Genomic DNA, 18094 nt, shown 5'->3' with positions numbered 1-18094 from the left:
AAATAAAATAAAAGTATATCTATATCTACTAAGTGGATGCTCCTAATAAACTTCTGCTCAAATATCAGACAGCTGTCAAAACATGTTTGCGACCACAATAGCTTTACCAATCACTACCACTTCATGAAAATGAGAAGACAAAACTATTATTCCTGACTCCGGAGAAACAGAACCGTCTTCAGAAATCTGTTTGATTTATTGGGATTCCACGTTCACAGAAGCTATCATATCAGAATTCGGTTGATCCCAAATGCAAAACACATATTAGTGGTTGTTATTTAAGTATGAAATATCAACCATTTAGTTAAAAATTCAATAGTTGTATATAGTTAAACATGAAACTTGAGAGAATCTCAATCCATTTCATTTACTAGACAGAGAAACGAATTGACGACGCAACCAACATGAGAGTTTTTGTTCAGAAGTCACCCCATTTCTGGGAAGTTTACAAATTCATGGTAGTTTACAAGCACAAAACAGGCGAACAAAGTATCTTTTGAAGTATCATAACCATAATAAAACAAATGTTTCTTGTGTAAGGTAAAGACCCCTACCTGAAAATCTCCTCTAGTACAAACCTGGAACCCATTCCCCTTGTGCACGGCTACTTCTAGTCTAATGTTTACAAACTCACATGTGCTACAGGGACAAGGGTTGGGTTAGCAATGTACATATGTTCTGCTGCTATCTTACAAGGTCACAAGAGTTGTCTTCAGAAGTGACGTCATTGCTCTGGCAATCTCTTCCTAATATTGATTCAGACCTGAGAAACACGAAACAACACCTCCAAGTCACTAAGAAGTATAAAATGATGCAACTTAACACAATTTTCATTCCAATTTGTTGTTTCATACATCGTCTGTCGAACAAATTGTCCCTTGACACGAGGTCGCTGTTCTGCCAATTTTTTCCTGCTTTGATATCGGACCTGAAAACAAGACAGGTATCACACACTCAAGGATGTAATTCAGAATAAAATTCATAAAATAAGCACACAGAAATAGGTCAACCACAAAATCTCATTTTTAGTTATCAGTGAGCCAGCCAAGGCCTCCTTGCTATATTTGCTTATGGCAGAAAGATCACAGAGAAATTCAATAGATAACAGGGTAACTAAGCCAGCAGAATTACAGACAATAACAAAAATGGGTTACCCTTTTCTCAAAACATCTTTCTTTCCTCTTTTGGCGAAACTTGGACAATGCAGCCACTCTCTGTGCAACTCGATCTTCATCTAATGCATTCCCGCTGTTTCTCCCACTTATGCCACCTGCTCCATTATTTCCAGCTTCCCTATTGTCACTTTCCATGTATGTCAGTCCATTATTCAAAGCAGTGCTGCTTCCATTTTGCCCATTACTTCCATGGTTACTCCCTGAGACACTCCCATTCATACTGTAGTTTCCAGTATTGTCTTTGGTTCTCCCACCAAGCACATTTGACGATCCACATTGTGGAGCAACTGCTGCCATGTTCTTCAGTGAAATATCATCATGGTCTGGCAATGATTGATGCTGCTGAATATTGTGGACATGATGGTGATAATGGTGGTGGTGGTGGTGGTGGTGATGGTGCTGGTGCTGGACTTCAACTTGCTGTTTGGTATCCATAAATGGTGCATGAACAGTGTTAGACCCTACATCCTCCACCTTACCAGGTATCACTTGCTGAGGAGAACAAATACGACCATTCTGCACAGGCTGAAAGGCAGAAGACTGAAATGATTTGAAAGCTGATGTGGACACTGACTTGTCATTAAAAGCTTCGGGCTTAGGGGTGACATTTTTAGCTGTGGAAGCCATGTCATTGTTGTTGCTACTACCATTAGACTGCTGATTGAGAACATCAGTTAAATGAAATGGAATATTATGCATAGTCTCTGTCTTCATTGCAACTGAACTATTATCAAGTGGAGAAAAACTTCCTACATTCCCTATGGGACCCTGGTTGACAGCAAGAATAACATCAGGCCTGCAAAGAAACTGGGGCTTGGGCTTTTCATACTTACTTTATTGGTAGTTCTAGGAAGACCATTTTTTACCCACTTCATTCGCATTCTGCTTTCTCCACCATAAATTGAAGTTTTATTAAACCATCCAAAGGTAGTTATCAACAAACTATTTTCACTTTCTTAAGAACAAAATCACCTTAGAATTTCCCTACTCCATTTATTGTTATCAGAAGCTATGCCAATCACGTAAACTACATTACAATACAACATAGAAAAAGGATGTCACCAACATCTCTATCAAAATGATGGAGAGCCATCATTCACAGATCTTGTGATGTGAATTCAAGGGAAATGACCAATTTGCAGTGAAGACTTTTTATTGAATTCTACCTTTGCCCATGATGAAGGGTTTAAAGGATGTAGGGAGATGTCCACTACAGAGGGTAGCTCAGCTTCCCTTTATCTTGGGTGGGTGGAAAGCCCAGTCATAAAAGGGGGAATAAGAAAAGTACAAAAGGCAAATAATTAACAAAAGTTAAATATTTGAGCTGCTATAGATAATTTACCTGATTAGCAGAAGAGGCAGTATTATATCTGCAAAATATGTATACATATATAATACTAATAAGCTTAAATTTGACAGGAATGTGTTAAAAGGAACAAAATTTGTAAATTTAATCTCAAAAACTCATCTTACTTTGAGAATGGTGACAAATCTGAATGTCTTAAAACATTGCGATCATCATTCACAGCATTTCCACAGTCTCTCACTCCTTTCAGCCTTTTTAAAGTTAATTCAAGAGATGGCAACTCTCCAGAATCACAGCATGATTTATCTTTGAGTTGAGAGACGTCAATACCAGAACTACCAAATTTTTTGCTTTCAACATGTGGGTTGATAGAATTGGCATCTGTACTAGCTGTCTTTGGAGTTTGGTCCTTCAGCTTGGTGAATATATTTTCATTGTTAGGTTCCGACTTCCCATTCTCAAGTGGCTTAACATACATCTCAGAAATTTCGCTTTGCCTTATGCTTTTGGGGTAGGGAGAGAAATTCTCACATTGACAGTCATGTTGTAAACCTGGATTGCTAGATGCTCCAATTTCCAGGTCTTTACCCATTGCAATATCATCTTAAAAGTGAAATGCACAAATTATTTTTTTATTCTTTTAGAGCAAAAAAGATGCCAGGAAAACAATGATTGAACTGAGAAAAAAGAGGGAGAGGGCATTGAAGCATACCATGTTTGTCGTCCTTTTGCTGGCATTCTTTTGCTTCAGTGACATGCACCCATCTGTTACTAAATGTTTCAGGCTTTGTATGGATCACCTGTGCACAAGTGCTATCAGGAGCATCAGCTAATTGAAATGACGGTGATATTGGTCGAGGGCTGTCAAATTCAGCTGTCCTTTTGGTCCATGAACTCTGCAAGATATAAGAATTGTTAAGGAATAGATTCTATTAGCACCAGGCATTCAGATAGTTTGGTTCTTAATATATTTCAAATTTTAATTTTGGATGTAGATAAAAATAAAAAATGACTTTTTTAAACTTGTATCATGCATAAGAGCCCAACTAAGAATTGATACGTACACAGAAACACAAGAAAGATCACTGAAGATACTGCATGACATTTAGAGGTAGAACAATATTATCCACTAGCATTAGAATGCTATTTCATCATTAAGCCACTTAAACACCAAGGGAAGTGACTAGGATAGACCAGTTCCAATCCTCCATTACTAGGCGCCCCTTGAATTAGTAAGAAAAATTGGCACATGAATCATGGATCATGCAATTGAAGGTATTTTTTCACATATTCAAAGGTGTTAACACAGCTAAATATATATACAATTATCTCCTATTCTACATGGACTGAAATTTTACTTCTACATTGATTGGGAATCCTTTTCTAACAGGGATATCCTTTAATTGTCAACTTCTAATGGGAAAAGACTTCTATAACACTCCCTGGTATTGGAGAGACGATCCACTACTACAAGTATACAGTCCCCCCCATTTGATTGATCGAGACCTGTTACAAAGTCAATGAGACATCTTCCTTCCTGTTTACTATTGTTGGAAGAGGAGAAAAAAACTGTAGGAGCGGAGAGTGAGTGTTGTATTGTCGACAAATTACAAATTAGACAAGAGGCTACATAAAGTTTTATTTCATTCATTCCTCAAAAATTATCTATAAGTGCGGAATGCCCCAGCCCTCCCTCTGGTGTGGTGGAAATGAACTCGCAATAAGTTTTGATATCATCAGATTGAGCTGTAAAACATTGAGCAGTAGATTTATTGGATATTGCCTTGCTGAAATATAGGCATCGATCGGTCTTTTGCAAAAAAAAAAACTCCAACACCCTTCTGCATCACACTCTCTACAAAAAAAAAAAAAAAAAAATTAGGCATGGTTAGAAGTGAGGATAATTGCCTTCTTCTTTTAATCAAATCAAAGAATGTTGTGTTCCATTTCCATTGACTTGAAAAGAGCCTTTTTTTTTAAGTTTTGCTCAGAGGAGGTGCCCATAATTATAATCTTGGGCTGAAGAAGGATCTAACTAGGAGATAAATATAAAAGAAAGCATTTCAGATACTAGTCTCTTCATCTTCATCTTTCAATGCCATACATGCCCATCGTCGCGGACGATGCGCGGTTGCGGTGGTAAAGAACAATTTTTGGGTGGGTCCTTGTTTTGAGGTGGCAAGTTTTTTTTTTTTAAAGAAAGAGATCAGCAAATTGAGAAGCATTTTTTGTGCACTGCCCACTGGTTTTGTTATTTTTTATTTGTTACTTTATTCCCCCCCCCGAGCCGAGCAAAAGCCAAAAAAAAAAAAAAATCTTGACATCCTTAGGTTTTTTTCAAAAAAGAAAAAAAAGTAAGAGACTCAAGATGAATGGATAATAAACAGATTGGAATAGGGTTGTTTACATCTGAAGCATAACCCTTTTTGCTAAGTTCTTGATACTCTAATGTGAATACTACCTACTACCTCCTCTCTTTTTTTTTTGAGTGTTTTGAAGATTTGAGGAGAGCTAGAATATAGCTTTTTTTTTTTGGTTTGGTTATGGTATTATCCCCATCTAATTTTTTTGAACTTGGGCCCAAAAATGGGTCCGTGAAAAAGAAATTCAGACTTTTGATCCTAACCCATGTGAGGGATACTCTTCATCTCATCGGAGAAATTTATTATGCTACCTTATCTTTGGGAAGAAATGCCAACCTTGTCTCTCTCTTTCATTGTTTAAAATACTGCTTCGTTTTGCCACCCATCCTGTCCTGTCCACCCCAGCAAGCGCATTTGATCTTTCTTCTCTTCTTTAGACAAACATCCGCCAAAAAGCAATGCTCTACGTTAGACTTGGTGACTTAGGTATCCCTGATGATGATGATGGAGAGAAGATGGAGTAGATGTACCCTCCATTTTACTTTACTTTACCCTGCGCAATCATATTTTCCAATCCAATCTACCTTTTTGTTCTCGATGTTCTCGATCGATCCTCTTTCGATCAAGATTCAACCTGGCATGGTTTTCTTCTTCCAAGACCTTATCTCCCCTCAAGTTGGAGTATAGATGTTAATCATGCCTAACTTGTTACAAATGTAGTCAACCCAAGCTCCATTTAAAACTTTTGTAAACATATCTCTTAATTGCTCTCCAATTTTGATGTGTTGTGTTGAAATGATCCCTTCTTGAAGCTTTTCACAGACAAAATGACAATCAATTTCAATATGCTTGGTCCGTTCATGGAACACAGGGTTAGAAGCAATATGAAAAATGGCTTAATTATCACATTAAAATTGCGCAGGCAGAGAGCTCTTAAGGCCAACCTCATCTAATAATTGAAGTATCCACATTATTTCACATATTAATTGTGTTATAGCTCTGTATTCTGATTCAGCACTAGATCGAGAGACTACGCTTTGCTTCTTACTTTTCCAAGACACTAAATTACATCCAACAAAGACATAATATCTGGTAGTTGACCTTCTATTAGTCTTAGAACTTGCCCAATTTGCATTTGAAAAACATTCAACATTCAAATATCCATGATTAGTATATAATAAGCCTCACCCTGGAGCTCCCTTCAAAGAATACAAAATTTGTACCAAAGCTTCTCAATGAGCAATAGTTAGGAAAGACATAAACTGACTTACTACACTGACTGGGTATGCAATATCAAGACGAGTTATTGTAAAATAGTTTAATTTACCTACCAACCTCCTGCATTTTTCTGGATCTTCAAATAGCTTACCATCCTTTGCTCCAAGTTGCAAGTTTGGGGTCATTGGTACACTGCAAGGCTTAGCACCTAATTCCCAGTTTCTATCAGTAGATCAAGAACATACTTCCACTGAGACAAGAAGATACCTTTCTTACTTCTCATAACTTCAATACCCAAGAAATACTTGAGTAAGCTCAAGTCTTTTGTTTGAAACTAGATATGAAGGAAGTGTTTAAGGGATGAAATACCTGCAGATTCACTCCCAGTGATAACAATATCATCAACATACACTACCATTAAAATTAGGTAGGCCTTAAACTGCCTATAAAATACTGAATGATCACACTTACTCTTTTGCATACCAAAATCCTATACTACTTAATTGAATCTCTCAAACCAAGCCCGAGGACTTTGTTTCAAGCCATAAATAGACTTTCGAAGTCTGCAAACTTTATCCAACTCCCCTTGAGCAACAAATCCTGGTGGTTGCTCTATATACACCTCCTCCTGAAGATCACCATGAAGAAAGGCATTATTTATATCTAATTGGTGCAAAGGCCAATCATATGTAGTTGCTAGAGAGATAAACAACCGAACTGAAGCTAGTTTCGCTATAGGAGAAAAAGTATCAGAGTAATCAACTTCATATGTTTGAGCATATCCCTTGGCTACAAGATGTGCTTTTAATCTAGCTATAAAACCATCAGGATTCATCTTCACCGATAAAACCCATTGGCAACTAATAGCTTTCTTACCAGTGGGCAAAAGTACCAGTTCTCATGTACTATTTGTATCTAACGCCTCAATTTCCTCTTTCATAGTGGCACACCAATCAGGATAAGATAATGCCTTAAGACTGTTTTAGGGATTTTTATATAGTTTAAAGAGGTAACAAAACATCGAGAAAGAGAAGACAAATGATTATAAGAAATAAAAAGGAAATATGGTAAGTACATACACGTTTACCTTTGCGAAGAGCAATGGGAAGATCTAAAGTAGGGTCATGATCAGTGGTAGTAACTGAATCTTCCGATGAAGAAGATGGTGGAGGGTCTAAGTCTAGAGTCTCCAATCTCCAATCTCCTTGAATAAACATGAACAACAGGAGGTCTTACTGAGATTGAGACAGAAGAAGGAGGAGGAGGAGGAGGAGGAGGAGGAGGAGGAGGATTTTGTTTAACAGTGTATCCTCCCCATGACTCTCATACATAGATGTTTGATGAAATAATAGAGTATACTTAAAAAATATAACATCAGCTGAAACAATATAACGATTAAGAGTTGGAGAAAAACACTTGTATCCTTTTTGGAGTCGTGAGTGTCCAAGAAAAACACATTTAAGAGACTTTGGATCCAATTTAGAAACTTATGGACGAACAACCCGCACAAAACAAGTACAGCAAAAAATACAGGGCTCAACAGGAAACAATGATTTAGATGGAAACAAAATAGTATAAAGAATGTCCCCATCAAGGACAGAAGATGGCATGCGATCAATCAGAAAATATGCTGTAGAAACTGCATCAGCCCAAAATATTTAGGTACCCTCATTTGGAAGAGAAGTGCCCTACTACCTCAAGAAGACGTCAATTTTTTCTTTCGACAATACCATTTTGTGATGATGTATCAACACAGGATGATTGGTGAAGAACATCATTTTGAGTCATATAGGTTTGAAAGTGCTCAGAAAAATACTCTTTAGCATTATCACTTCTTAACATGCGTACAGAAGTATTAAACTGAGTTTTAATTTTAACACAAAAAGCATTAAAGATAAAAAATAACTCAAAACGATTCTTCATTAAATATAACCATGTAACACGAGAGTAATCATCTACAAAAATAAGAAAATATCTAAATCCAAGTTTAGAAGTAACAGAACAAGGACCCCAAATATCAGAATGAACTAATTCAAAAGGGAACGAAGCTCGTTTATTAACTCTTGTTATAGAAGGTAAACGATGATACTTAGCAAACTGACATGACTAACATTCTAGCACTGACAAAGACTAAAACTGAGGACATAATTTCTTCAAAGTAGATAAGGAATGATGACCCAATTTACAATGAACTTCAAGAGAAGTTAAGTACTGGAGCAAGCAAGAGATCACGGTTCACGTTTATCAAGGATGTAGAGACCACCTGACTCATGCCTTTTACCAATAATCTTCTTCGTCATAAGATCTTGAAACAAACAATGGTCAGGGAAAAAAGAAATAGAACAATTTAAATTTCGAGTGAGTTTACTAATAGAAAGTAAATTAAAAGAGAAGTTACGTAGACATAAGACAAATGACAAAGATATGGATGATGTTAGATTCATAGTTCCAGAACTCATGACACATGAAGTAGATCCATCAGCTAAAATGACTGTGGAGGGGGTAGTAAAAGACTGAAAATCAGATAAAAGATCAGAATTATCTGTCATATGATCTATAGCACCAGAATCAATGACCCATTTGGATGAGAAGGACACAAGGCATGTAGTGGATTTACCTAACTCAGCGATAACAGTGATTGAGGCATTGGTAGGCTTTAGAGATACCTAATACTAGGAGAACTACGCAAATTCTTCTGCAGACACTAAGATAGTTTTCTCAGAGGAGGAAGACACTGTAAAATCTTTTGCTACCATATTTGCCACTGGGATCATTGATTTTTCCTCTAAATTTTCAAACAATTACGTTTTGTGTGTCCAGGCTCATGACAATAATAACAAATGACTCCTCCCGAGTTCTGATTAGAACTAGCCTCCCCATTACGTTGATTAGTTCTGTTGTTAGTAACCCCTCCCCTATATCCTCCTCTATTTTCCTGTTGTCCACTCATATTCCGACTAATAAGAGCACGGTTAGTGGGTTGTGAAAAATGAGTATTCTCTGCACGAAGAACACGTGTAAAGGTATCATGGATGGAGGAAATCTTAGAACCAAGAGAGAATATGAGATTTAACAGTCTCATATTCTGAGGGTAAACCAGCAAGAAAACTTATAACAGCCATTTGCTCATGTTGAGCTTATTGCACCTTTACATCAGGACTGAATGGTAACAGAATATTAAGCTCTTTATAAATACGTTTAAATTCCATGAAATATATTGTAAAATTCTTATCTTACTTTTCATATTGATAAAATGCTTTAATGCTTTGCAAACATCATATATGCGAGAAATATTGTCTTTGCCAAAGTACAAAAATTCTAGATACTCCATCAATTCTTTAACATACTCACAGTGATTAATAAGACTCATTACTTCACTGTGAATTGAATTTCAAACCTGTAAGAACAAATGGGCATCTTCACTCAGCCAAGCTTGCCTGGGGTCATCATCCGGTGGATCATTTGTGAGATGATCCTCTTTATCAATGCTCCGCATATAAATCCGAACAATTTTGCTCCATTCCAAGTAATTCAAGCCATTGACTTTGTGTTCGGTAAATGTAATCATCACCGAGACTACATCAAGAATTATAGACTTAGTCTCACCCTCAACCATTGTCCTTTAACTATCCACAGTCCACAAATAACCCAAGAGACTACCTCCTATTAACAGATCTTTATGAACCAGTGACTCGAAAAAGAAGATCTTCAAGCACCATCAAGAACAAAGCCTCAAAACCAAACACAGCCTATAAGGATGGAATCACCACGTTGGGGCGACGCCAGGGGAGGAGGTCTGACCGCCAGATGTTGCTGAAGAACACCACACGCGCAGTCACGCACCGGCGCATGGAATAGGAACCAGAAACAAAAAAGTGGAGCGTAAAGGCCACTCACTCCAAGTCCGTTCACCGGACTTTCAACGAAGGTCAATTGGCACTTGGGTTACCTCCTGAGGGTGGCTGTGAGACACCATAATAAGCCTAGTCGGTTCTCCTAGGTTACAGTGTGTCAAAGGAAAGAACAAGGGAACGTGAACAAGAGAGAATTCTCAGGGAAAGAGGGCTACAGGACCAGGCTCTGATACCATGTAATTGAAGGTATTTTTTCATATATTTAAAGGTGTTAATACATAGCTCTATATATATATATATATATATATATATATACAATTATCTCCTATTCTACATGGACTAAAATTCTACTTATACATTGATTAGGAATCCTTTTCTAACGAGGGTATCCTATAAGAGTCAACTTCTAATGGGAAAAGACTTCTATAACAGATCAAAATTCTGTTTTCCTTCCATTAAGTGAAAGAAGCTCTATGGTGTTGCTGTCATGAATCAGACTGGGGTAAATTTTCCATCAAAAGGTGGATTATATGGGGCAGGAGTTCTGAAAGAACAGATAAATGGCAAATTCCATCCCATTAAAATCTAACTATTAAGGATTAAAGGATTTCAAAAATTAGTGACTTTTTCAGAATGGTAAATGCATATTCTAATATTTGCATTAATGCCAGAAGACCATTTCCATTGTGATCCTGTTGTAATAATATTGTTTTGGAAATGTACTACTGGTTGCACGAAATTCATCATTTATTTTTGTGTTTAAACCAGAAGATGTGAAATTTAGAATATGGCAAGGCTGCAAGGGGAATAGTCCATCCTATTGATTACATAAGGAAACCTAGCCAAGAACAGGAGATTAATTGTAACAAAATGCATCTCACAAACTTCCTTTCTCTTCATTCCAATTCCAAAGTTTTTATTTACTTACAAGCAGATAAAAGTAATTCAAAATTTTTACTGTAAGACCACCTACAACACTGAAGAGTAGGGTTTAGTAAAGGCACTATAATCACTATTGCGTACCCTAAAAAGATAGATAGGTTCCAATAAAAGACAAGTGGCTCACAATGTGGCAATAGAAGAAGATATGACCTCGAAAATTGCATATCAAAGACAGCTGGATGACATGGATCCTACGAAGACTGTTTACTTAATGAGAAAACCAATAATGAAAGTTAATGTTAATCTTCTATTTATTTCACATAAACTATTTACCGCAAAACATTTTCCAAACATTTTCATAATTTTACTGAAAGAAAAAAAAAATCCAATGTACTCCAAATGCTAGTATATAATTTCCAATTGATTTTCAACATTGTAACCAAACAACGAAGAGTTTTCATATTCTCAACAAATGCTTTCTTTAAGAAATTATTTTCCACAGAAAAGTTAAGTTTGGTAGAAAAACAGAGCCTAACTGAAGCCAAAAAAAACTTTGCCTCAGCAAGTATGGGGAGAACCAAGAGGCCATAAGAATAAGACTCTTTTGAGGAAAAAAAATCATGAAACTTCTCCAGTATGAATCAGAATGCATAATGCATAAAGGTAAATATTGTTAGAATTAGTTTGCAGGTGAAATACTAAACACTCAGCAATAGAATCAAATAAACATATAAAAGGAGAGATTTCTTGGGTATGACATTCTGATCAAGTTTTTGCAACCTACCATTGCTTTTTCAAGATGCATAATAATGGTCATTAATTTCAGCAGTCTTAGCTAAAATTTATAATCTGTCATCCTTCTTTGAAAACCTTTCCACATTACCTTACCTTTTTTTAGGACAACAAAAGCATTAAATAAAAGTTCTCATGCTTTATCATAAGAGCCTTTTGATTTAAACCAGGATTGCCTAATGCAAAGAAAAGCTAAATCAGTCAAAATTTCCCCAACCATCATATATTTATTTAGTCTTGTTCTAGGTGTACTTAGGTATGGTCCTGAATAATGATTAAACAGTTGGTTTTGTGGATGCTATTAAGGAAGAATGAATTTGGTAATTTTTTATGTAACAGAAACTACTATCCAGTATAGCTAAAGGGGAAAGAATAGGAAAAGAAGAGAAAGAAGTAGAGAAAAGACAGATAAGAGGAGGAAGAACAGAATTTAGAAAGTGAAGAATGAGAATTTCATTGATAATATTCTGCAATAGTTTCTCTAGTTACAATAGCTGTTATTTATATGGCTTTACATCTCTCTAATAACTGTTCCCGCCACTCTCTAACTAATTCCCTGCTGACTCTCCTAACTTCCATGCTATTCCTTTATTACAGTTTCAACCCCAAAGACCCTCTATTTATTTTCAACACCCCTTGTTTTCCTTAGTCATAACATATTGTATTTGCCAGAATATATAGTGTAAAACTGGTAATTTTATAGTCACTCCTTGTCAAGAAAAGGAGTTTCCAATAACAAAGCTAGCGCTCTTCTTTTGGATTTGGCTTTCTAATCCACCAAACATAATAAATCTACCTTTAGCCAAATGCCTGTCATGATGCAACCAAATACTAAAAATAGCAAGCTTAAATTAAAAATTTCTAAATTTATGCTCCAAATATTTAAAAAAAAAAAAAATCAGCCAAGTCAAAGATCCAATTGTTTTGGGAGATTTTACTTTGCCCATAGAATGAAAGCAAGCACCTATTAGATAAGGAAATCTGTTCACTGAGGAGTCTTATAAGGCAAAACAGTTCAAATATAGAGACAACAAAATAAACTTGAGTGTCGTCATCACAACAGTCAAAGCGGAGGCAATGGAAGACAGTTCAGACAAATACTAGGATCAATCAAAGAAAATAAAGAAGCTGAGAAAACAAAATCCATCATTGCTCATTTATGCATATTAAGGAAAAACTAAATTCTGCAAATTAGAAGCAGCAAAAAAAAGAAAGTCTTCCCCAATTGCTTGTGACACAATTCAGTATAAGTCAAACTGAATTATGTTCTGGGTCTTTTATACAGCACAAGTAAGTTTAGGAGTTTCTCCCACACCACAACATTCACACCCCCTCCCCCAACCCCAACTTCCCTCTTCTCCTCCTCAATTTATTTAGCAGGCAATTTCATCCAAAAGCATATAAAAATAATTTATGGTCATGAAATGACACGAAAATTATTATTATTATTATTATTGACCCCTCTATTACATCAGAATTTGTTCAATTTAGAAATATTATTTAAAGCAATATTCTGCAACAACAGCTAGCCATGCGATTCAAGAGGTACATTCTCATTACCTGTGTGCCACTTCCCTTATCACTTCCATCCTGATTACTCAGACCATAGCTCCCATTGTCGTAAAGCTCATTGCTGCTGTCAGAATTGTTTCCAGACTCTTCGTTACTTATTGTCTTTGTGGATTTTTTACTTTGTGTCCCACTTTCACTTCCACTACCACTAGACTGAGAAAGGATGAGAAATTAAACCAAGGTTGAGCAGTAAATTTCATGTCCCAGAGTCAACTGAATTGTCACTAATTGATCAAATGTATCATGCAGTAATCTGCTGTAAAACAGAATTACTGTAAAGCCACAGAGAAGCTGCAATAATTTGAATCTATTTCTATGGCAGTATTTAGTGTTAGTTTGGCATTGCAGTGCACCAGCTGCGCGCAAAATCCAAGAAATCAAAACAGCAACTGTGCACAAAAGTTGGAGAACAAAGCTTCTTGGTGAAGCAGCGTTTTAGTATCCTTGGCGTTTGCACACCTCAAAGCCAAACTAGGTCCTAACCTTGTTAGCAAAATCTGCTGCACTTGTACCTTCTAGGAAGGGGTACTAAATTAACCTTACATCCAATAAAGGTTAAAAAAAATTAAAATAAAATCAACCAAATAAAATATACATATTGGTTCTTAGCATTTCTTATTTTCTCTGAAGTACAAATGTGAAGGAACTCACACTGTGGCATCTCCTCCAAACGTGTTGCCATAGGTTTTTAAGTTCATTCTTCCGAATAGGTTTCACTAAAAAATCAACTGCACCTTTTGATAGACACTTAAAAACTATACCCATAGAATCACGGGATGACATCACTGCAACCACAACTCATCAAGTGTGATAATTAAATGCATCAAAATCAGCAATAATCATGGGCAATTAAGCATTACATTTCATAGAAGTACATCATCTAAGCCCAACAGAGCAATACTTACTTATCACTGGAATATTCTTGAGAGTTTTGTGGCTCATAATCTTACATAAAAGGCCAATTCCAGATAAGATAGGCATGACTACCTCTGTTAGGATGAGATCAATATGATTATTTAGATCTTCCAGAATTTTCCAGGCTTGAATACCATTTGCAACAGCAGTAACTATGCATATTAAACAGAAGACTATCAGCAACAACAAAAACAAAAAACAATTGCTCTGAGTAAAATATTAAGCAAGGCACACAATCCAGCAGATTAATAGAATAAAGCATCTAGTGGGTCAGACACGATAACTTCTTCAATTTTTTTACTAGGAGATAGATTAAAGATACATCATATTCATATTAATTACAACTAGAATTGGCCTAGGCCAAAGTACATTTGCAAAGCAAAGTAAACACAACCCTCATAATATGGAAATACAACCAACTTAACTTTATTAAGACTTGGACCTGGAACCTCTGGGTTCCAGGGTCTCGAACTTGACTAGTTTTACAACTAGATCAAGGCCTTGTTGGCAGGACAACTTTTTCATTGACATTATTGCATAATTATAAGGTATTGCTTTAAAACACCCTACTAATTTTAACTTTTCATTTCTTAGTTGGAAGCCTATTAAACATGAAAGAGCAAACTCTGCTCATAAATGGAATAGAGATCAATCACACATATAAACCATTCATCATGATATTAATGAAAAATTTGGGGTATGAGGTATCCAACCGGAACGAGCTATTATTTCTCATTCTTTCTGTGATTAGCTTTAAACCTATTCCATGTTACCTCATCGTGGTTGAACTAACTGAAACATTCCCATTACCAAAAGAATCCATGACCATCTTTATACTTCCGGGTGTGTACTGTGTACAGACTCTAGAATGGTTTAGTGAAGAGAGTGACAACATAAATTCAAATAATGGTAAAGATTTTGACCACACCCAAAGAATAAAACTATTAGAATTGCCACACAAACAACAAAATGGAATCAGAATGACACCAACTGGAAAACTCCATGTAACCATAGAGTAGATATTTGAATGAATAAATAAAATTATTATTCCCGTATGATACATGGATTATATTGAAAATTAAACATTTGACAAAAAATCAGTTGTACATACAGATCAATGGAAGATAACTACAATTAGAGCTCTGAAAATTGTGTGTGTGTGTATTAACCAAGAAAATTGATGTGATATACCAAAGAAGTGGAGCAAATATGAGGGAAGGTGAAAAGGACAGGATTCAGTGACTGTTCACTAAACTAAATGTAGAAAACTAACCTTCATAACTGCAATTCCGTAGTAGAGCACTGACAACATGACGCGTTGAATCATCATTTTCCACTAGAAGAACTTTCAAAGACCTAATAGGGAGAAACCTCTCCCAGCGTATGACAGAATTTTGAGATTGTTGTTGCGCTATCTGGCAACCATCATGGACTTGAACTGATCCTCCAGGCCCATTGTTTACTACTGCAGGTGCATCATCAACCCTAGTATCATCTTCCTCAGATGAGCCTAACCCCTGTCCATCACCCATCATTCCATTCCTATCTTCCTTCTGCTCACAACACATATTGTTCTTTCCATCTGCCAAACCTTTCTCACCCACACCTCCATTGGTCACCGCAACAGCAAACATCAACGAGTTTCAGAAGGACCATTGATGAGGAATGCATGGGATTGCATTGAGAAGATATTCTTTTATAATTTACTAAAAGTAGAGGCCGCTTTCCCCAGAAATTAACCTCTACAAACACAAGCCATTCAACTGAATCCCAATCCAAATAATGTTTTTGGCAAGCAACATTGATTATGGAAATAACAAAAAAGAAAAGATTCATCAAATGCCAATTCATGCTCCAACCAACGTAATTTCACAAAGTAACTCAAAAGTCTAATGCTTTGTTTGGGAACCAAAAGAGGTAAGAGAAAAGAAACGAAATTTTAAGAGGGAAATGAAAAGCAACAAAAGGAAATGAATTTTGCATTTACTTCCTTTTATTTGGATTCCTTCTTACAATGGGAGGGAAGTTAAATTTCCATAGATTGTGTTTTTACTATTAAGGGCTTAACAATGTTTATGTGCTTCTAAAATAAATGCTATATTGGTAATATCATAACAATTTCTCTTCATTTCCTTTGTTTTCCCACCATTTTGGAAGGAAATTATAAGTGCTCAAATTTCCTCTAATTTCCCTTCTCTTCTCTTCCCTTTTATTCCCTTCTCATTTTAAGAGCCAAACAAAAGATTTTAGAAAAATCATTTTCCTTTCATTTCTCTTCTTTCCATTTTCATCAATACCTAACTCTAGAAGAAATGAAACATATCACCTTGCATTTCTACTGTGGAGAAAAGAAGAAGAAGAGATATATAAATTCATGCCAGAGAAAGAAAATAACATTTCATACACTGACAATATACATAAATTACCAGTCAATTCAAGAGATGATTATAAGTATATGAATCATTATCTTGGAAACACACTAAATAGAATCCAATCAATCTTCAGTCATCAATATCTCTTCGATAGCAACTCAAAGCCCTAAATCTATAGGAATGGCAGCTACTAAAGACACACCCTTAAGAGTTACTCAACAAAAAGACGCAACTGACAAAGTAAAAATTTTAACTCCATCCCTACAGCTCAGTTTGGGATTGAGGTTGAGAGGCTACAAATGCGTTTTCTGAAAAAACACTATTTTAGATGCTGTTTATGTTGAAGGAAAAAAAATATTTAATTAATTTAGAGTTCATAGGACTAAAATATATTAAATTTAACTCTAAACAGATTTTTAACTTGACCCTATATCAATATTCAATACACATAACATTTGATATCAACAGAGCCTTGATTTCCAATATTTTAGCAAAGGGGAAAAGAAAGACAAATGAACAAATTATCCATTGTTTAAACAAGAAAGAAAAAAAAAATGCAGATAAAGAAAAAAAAATTTCACTCATATATCAAAAAAGTAAACAAAATTGGATCTAATGACACGTACCGTCTTTAAATCCAGGGCAAGAAAAATCTCTTTCAACATTTCTATAAAAATAAATACAAAATAAGTATTTAAATTTCCTATCTTTTTCTTAAATTTTCTCAGCAACCAAACAAACCAGATTTAAAATTAACAGAACTTCACAAATAAATAAGAATTTTAATACACTATAATCAGAATATAAGGAAATGATACCTTCTTAAGGGATTCTAGAGGGACGAAATATTCACCATATCTCCATTATTGAGCTCGAAGCAGATTAGAAAGGGGCAGAAAAACAAAATCTTCTTTCAAAAATCACAAGAACTTGAATCAAACAATTCAAAACGAATGTATTAGTGCTAAAAATCAAGATAAAAACTTCAAATCACGATTTCGAAAACTGCTTTCAGTGTTCCTCATGCTTTCAGGAAAAAAGCTTGACTGGTTAAGAAATTTCGAAAGCATAAAACCCAGAAAAAATAAAAATAAAGTTTAGAGAGAGTGAACAGTGAACTAGGTCGTTCTAGATAGAGAAAGAAGATATCATTCAAGTAGAGTGGGGATGACGTGTAACAAGTGGAGGTCCAGAGAGGCTTTGAAGTCCACGTGGAGTGGGTTCGTTCCAGCTGGGTAAACTACAACCTACGATCATTTTCTTACGTGGACAATATCAAAAGCTGGGAGTTCGTGAGCTAAGCGCCGAATCTTAGGCAATCCTCTGGATCTGTTGATGGACAGGTGGCTGATTTTCCAAGCAGTTAAAGGTCTCAACTTGGCTTGACGCTTGTAAATTACACGGCGTCGTTGCATTCTTTAAGAAAACGGATAGGCATCTGATTCAATGAAAAGACAACATTGCCCTTTTCTAACCATTCTATCCATTTTCATTTTCCTTTTATTTTGATTTTCTAAAATAGAAGACACACGACTTGACCCACGTTAGCTATTTTTATTTTTATTTTTATTTTTATTAAAAAAAAAAGAGACCATCATAATATCCATGTCATTTTCAGCTATTGAGATATTTTTTTAAAATAAAT

The 18094-nt window shown here is 35.7% G+C and overlaps 1 protein-coding gene across 9 annotated transcripts; it reads right to left on the bottom strand.

The window, feature by feature from the left end:
- Positions 1-342: 342 nt before the first annotated feature.
- LOC110654455 (two-component response regulator-like APRR3) lies at positions 343-17579 on the bottom strand. 9 transcript variants are annotated; one of them, XM_021810450.2, is made up of 12 exons: positions 17268-17578; positions 17076-17116; positions 15351-15819; positions 14068-14229; positions 13814-13947; positions 13151-13315; positions 3194-3377; positions 2649-3084; positions 2518-2572; positions 1155-1943; positions 855-928; positions 343-763 (listed from the first exon to the last, which is right to left on the bottom strand). In XM_021810450.2, exons 3-12 carry the CDS (start codon positions 15709-15711, stop codon positions 685-687), a joined length of 2439 nt encoding a protein of 812 aa, XP_021666142.2. In that variant the 5' UTR covers positions 15712-15819; positions 17076-17116; positions 17268-17578; the 3' UTR covers positions 343-684. The 9 variants fall into 9 exon arrangements, with proteins under 9 accessions (XP_021666142.2, XP_021666146.2, XP_021666148.2 ...); XM_021810454.2 differs by having other exon boundaries at positions 1155-1829; XM_021810456.2 differs by having other exon boundaries at positions 1155-1700.
- Between the last annotated feature and the right edge of the window lie 515 nt (positions 17580-18094).

The sequence above is a fragment of the Hevea brasiliensis genome, chromosome 6, assembly GCF_030052815.1.
Source record: "Hevea brasiliensis isolate MT/VB/25A 57/8 chromosome 6, ASM3005281v1, whole genome shotgun sequence".
NCBI classification, from domain to species: domain Eukaryota; kingdom Viridiplantae; phylum Streptophyta; class Magnoliopsida; order Malpighiales; family Euphorbiaceae; genus Hevea; species Hevea brasiliensis.
This window is presented reverse-complemented; position numbering and strand designations above follow the sequence as displayed.

Excerpts from the sequence above, each read along its gene's own strand:
- LOC110654455 (XM_021810450.2), bottom strand. The coding sequence starts at position 15,711 with ATGTTTGCTGTTGCGGTGACCAATGGAGGTGTGGGTGAGAAAGGTTTG. Across the intron at positions 13,948-14,067 it reads CAAGAATATTCCAGTGATAA|TGATGTCATCCCGTGATTCT; the intron begins GTAAGTATTGCT and ends TTGTGGTTGCAG. Across the intron at positions 3,085-3,193 it reads GCAAAAGGACGACAAACATG|ATGATATTGCAATGGGTAAA; the intron begins GTATGCTTCAAT and ends TTCACTTTTAAG.